The sequence below is a fragment of the Alosa alosa genome, chromosome 17, assembly GCF_017589495.1.
Source record: "Alosa alosa isolate M-15738 ecotype Scorff River chromosome 17, AALO_Geno_1.1, whole genome shotgun sequence".
NCBI classification, from domain to species: Eukaryota; Metazoa; Chordata; class Actinopteri; order Clupeiformes; family Clupeidae; genus Alosa; species Alosa alosa.
Window position 1 is genome coordinate 4,065,477 of NC_063205.1, and position 4,053 is coordinate 4,069,529.

The 4,053-nt window shown below is 40.8% G+C and overlaps 1 protein-coding gene across 1 annotated transcript; it reads right to left on the reverse strand.

Moving 5' to 3' along the window:
- Positions 1-2,439: 2,439 nt before the first annotated feature.
- LOC125310977 (ultraviolet-sensitive opsin-like) lies at positions 2,440-3,523 on the reverse strand. Its single transcript, XM_048268776.1, has 2 exons — positions 3,277-3,523; positions 2,440-2,663 (listed from the first exon to the last, which is right to left on the reverse strand). Exons 1-2 carry the CDS (start codon positions 3,506-3,508, stop codon positions 2,440-2,442), a joined length of 456 nt encoding a protein of 151 aa, XP_048124733.1. The 5' UTR covers positions 3,509-3,523.
- Positions 3,524-4,053: the final 530 nt, after the last annotated feature.

The window sequence follows — 4,053 nt, forward strand, 5'->3', positions numbered from 1 at the left end:
ATTACAACTTTTCGCCAAGATATGACAGTTTAAGTCCGCTTGATACTGTAAGGCGTAAGCCATTGGTTTCCAAAGGAGATTTTATTTGTGTCGCCAGCATAGCCTATTGACAATTTATGTTGTAAATAGGCCTACTTATAATCCTACCTGTAGCTTAGGGAAGCTAACAGCTTTCTATTAGGATCTAGTTTGTTAGTTACCATTTTGTCATAACTCCCTGATGCATTTTTGCATTTAGAATAGCCAGAGCGTGTATATCTCAATCGGAAAATTAAACAATATCGGGTGCCTATGGACTAGGCTGGGTGAACCCAGCCTGATCTGCCCGCTATTTATTTTTTGATTTCTTAAAAGATTGAGCTTGGTCTGATGAAAGCCAAACTAGCAATGGACCTCAGTTAAACAATGCAAGGGAACATGAATCAGCCTATATTTGCACTAACAATAACGGACAAAAGCTCTTCAACTTTGGCCCGTTAAAATGTGTAGGGCCTATGAACAGTCTAGCGACGCATTTCATCAAGGCCCATTTGGACATGTCAGTTATTTGCACCACTGGTTAGATGTAAAACAGCATTTCGTTTCAGACTAGGCTACTGTTACTTAATTTGTGCATTAACAATAACGTTTCAGACTACTGTTACTTAATTTGTGCATTGACAATAAAGTATTACATGAACTAAAGATGACTAAAATCTTATGTAGAAGAAGAAACATTCACAAAAAATCCATCCATCCAAAAATGACCTTTGTTTTTGATAGCTGTTGAAAACGGCATGGAACTGACAGAGATGTTTTTGTTTAAAAATACATAAAAATAAAAAAAAAAACATTACGTAATTAACATTATGCTGATACCTTTTGCTTTTCCCAAATACAATGTAGCCTACAGGTGTAAGTGACCTTTCATCAATCCAGTTGCAATGGATGAACTGTGATGAACTGCCCTACTTGTAATTGTTTAGAGATTTTAAAGGTTTTATAACAATGCTACATCTTCTTTGGCTATTCTACAATCTATTCACCTTTTCAGCACCAGTAGGATACTTTCTGTGCAGCCGCACACACACACTCAGGCATGCCAAACAAGCATACACAAAAGTTTCAAGAGTGGGGGATGGAGGAAAATATGGAGACAAATTGAAGTGTGATTTATTTTCGCGGAACGGATGTACAAGACTGAGCGGCGGTCATATTTTGTACCGCTATGCGGTACATCTAGTTTATGAACGAGTTCACCGGAGGGATTTTGAGTGCTTCAATCAAATGCTGCATGACCCTCCTCTGCCTGTAAAAAAATTTACAACGACCCACCAGCAGTCTTTTCCAAAAAGACATGTCCCTCCCCGTCCAATTGTCGATACTTTCCACCATCGATATAGAGCGCTATGAAAACAAATCAGCTTTTACAATAGTTCTAAACTCACCCTCTGCTTTCTGATCTTACACATCACACTTCACCAAGATGGTGGCCATTTCAGTAGATTTTGAACATTGTTGTAGAAACACAATAAGAATGGAAACTAAATGCACACTTCCTGCAACTGCATTAGCCTACTTGAAATAATTTACTCCTCTAGTAAGTATTCACATGAAATAAAACAATAAAACATTGAGACCATTCAACAAAGTACACTGGGTAATAACAAATTTAACACATGAACTTGTTGCCATGGACTCGTCTCTAGGCTTCCTCAGTCATTGTAAAGCTGCCGAAGCTGAACATTATCCAAAACTCAATTTCTCAGACGAGCGTCGATTAGGGAGCTTGCTACACTCCTTCCTTCTCAAATGACTTGAAAAGGCCGTTTGCACAATTTCACAAATAATCACAGGGACCGAAAAATAGTCTACCTAACATGCCAACTTTTTCCGGGTTTAGGCCTATAATTTTAACTTTTCTTTTCTTTCCCGTAGAATATCCCATATTACTGTAATACTCTCATAACATAGTCCTGCATTTTGGCCTGTCTCTGTGTTGTCCTGTTGTTACCCCTTGCCCTTCCAGAGAAACAGATGTATTCAAATCATCGTTTTGCTTGCTTGAATGCGAACTCAGTGATGCTACAGTAGGCCTATTTAAGTTAACGACGTGGTTGTCGTGAGAGCATGATTCATTGGCGCTTGCAGTGTTCGGCCGTAGGCTATGTCTACGTGCGCACCTGTCAGGCTAAGAGCCAAAGAAATCCCCCTGTATATTCACTCCAAGTTGGCCTACCATAACTTACCAACTCTAGCCTACACTGTAGACCATAAACTGGCTATTTATATGACCAATATATTTGTATTCTGTATTCTGCTTTATCCTCCCCTATTTTCCTCCGGTGACCCCGTTTATAAATAACGAACGGTCCCTAAATAAGCCAAGTATTTATCTTGTTAAGAAGACATCGCTAGCATGCGGTGTCTCAGGAGAACTAGGGTAATCACGGCCGATCCCTAATTGGCTTGTGCACCAGTAAAACACATGTATAAAAACAAATTCCCACTCAACCTGCTCCAACCGAAGAATGGGGGTGTAGCACATCCAACCCCCATAAACCAGGTGAAGGCCACTCCACAAAGAGCATGACTCGAACCAAATTTAAAATTCCCGATGGGTTTGCAGACGACGATATATCTCTCAATTGCCAGGACAGCAAGCGACAATGCTGTTACCAAGCCTGCAAGGCAATACATTGATTTTTTTAGGTTCTGCTATAAAACTCAGATGTGTCGTTCATGCTGCGTCTAAACAGAAAACATTCTACAAACGTAAGACAGGGTAAAACAGCTTAGTCAGATGATAATAAGACAGCTACAACATAATCATACAAGACATACAGTTACAAAAAAGCAAACAATATACACAACAATTTCAAGAGGCTGGTGGACCACTATCCACCCACTGAGGGGCAGATCTGGTGGTCCACTGGCATTTTGCTCAACGCCTCACCATTTTGCCAATTAATTGTAACACTTTTGGATTAATTAATGTATTCTTCTTTCAACATTGTAATAACATTTTATGTTTTTTTTCCCTCTTAATATTCAAGTTAGATTGAAGGTGATGGTGGTCCAACAGCAGACGAGAAGTGACATGCCACCAGCAGCACACTACCGATGTTCCAATATCTGCTAATCTGATCTTGCTATCTGGGAAGTTTTTGTTACCAAACCTAAAGCTCTGCTAGGAGAAGTAGCTAAACTCTATTTTAGTTACTTCAATGCAGGAATTACAACATGGATTAAAAAACATGCACATCTGGATGTCAAAAAGAAGCTATTTTAATATACCTGCTACTGTTCCCATTGAAGATTCCAGAGCACACATTGTGTGACCAAGAAAGTAATAACCTCTTAGGCTGGTCACAAACACTTGGATGACAGAGAACACATCAAAGATGAAACCAGCGACAGAGATGTTGACCAAGATGTAGTTCAGAGGCTGCCGCAGTTTCTTGTATTTTGCAGTGACCAGCAGGACAGTAGCATTGAGGGGTGTTCCAGCAAAAAACACAAAGCCCATGAATGCTGCTTGCAGATAAAATGCCCATTTTGGAGCAATATGATATTATATTGACTGCACTGAATACAACAGGAAAGCCCTGCAGCGCATAGTGAACACAGCTGGAAGGATTATTGGTGCTTCACTCCCTTCCCTTACACCTCCCACCTCACCCGCAAGGCGACCACAATTGTGAGTGATGCAAGTCACCCCGTTCACAATTTGTTTGATCAACTGCCCTCTGGGAAGAGGTACAGAAGCCTGCGCTCCCGCACTACCAGACTCACCAACAGCTTCATACACCAGGCTGTTAGGTTAGGATGCTGAACTCTCTCCCCCCTCCACCCTCAGCTACATAATATCCTGGACTTTGGACCCACAATGGCCGCCTTGCACTACTCCACTTGCACTACTCCACTTGTACACTTGCACACTTTGCAACTTGTTGTTGTTGTCCTGTTGTCCTGAAAACACTAAGTCTTCTGAACACACTTCTGCTGCTCTTACATAACTTGCACCACTAAGCCACTTGCATACTTAGGACAAACAGAACTACCTCAGCCATT

What these genes read in the sequence shown, in the direction of transcription:
- LOC125310977 (XM_048268776.1), bottom strand. Translation starts at nt 3,508, where the DNA reads ATGGGCTTTGTGTTTTTTGCTGGAACACCCCTCAATGCTACTGTCCTG. An exon ending in TTCAATGGGAACAGTAGCAG is followed by an intron (nt 2,664 to 3,276) that starts GTATATTAAAAT and finishes ATTGCCTTGCAG; the next exon opens with GCTTGGTAACAGCATTGTCG.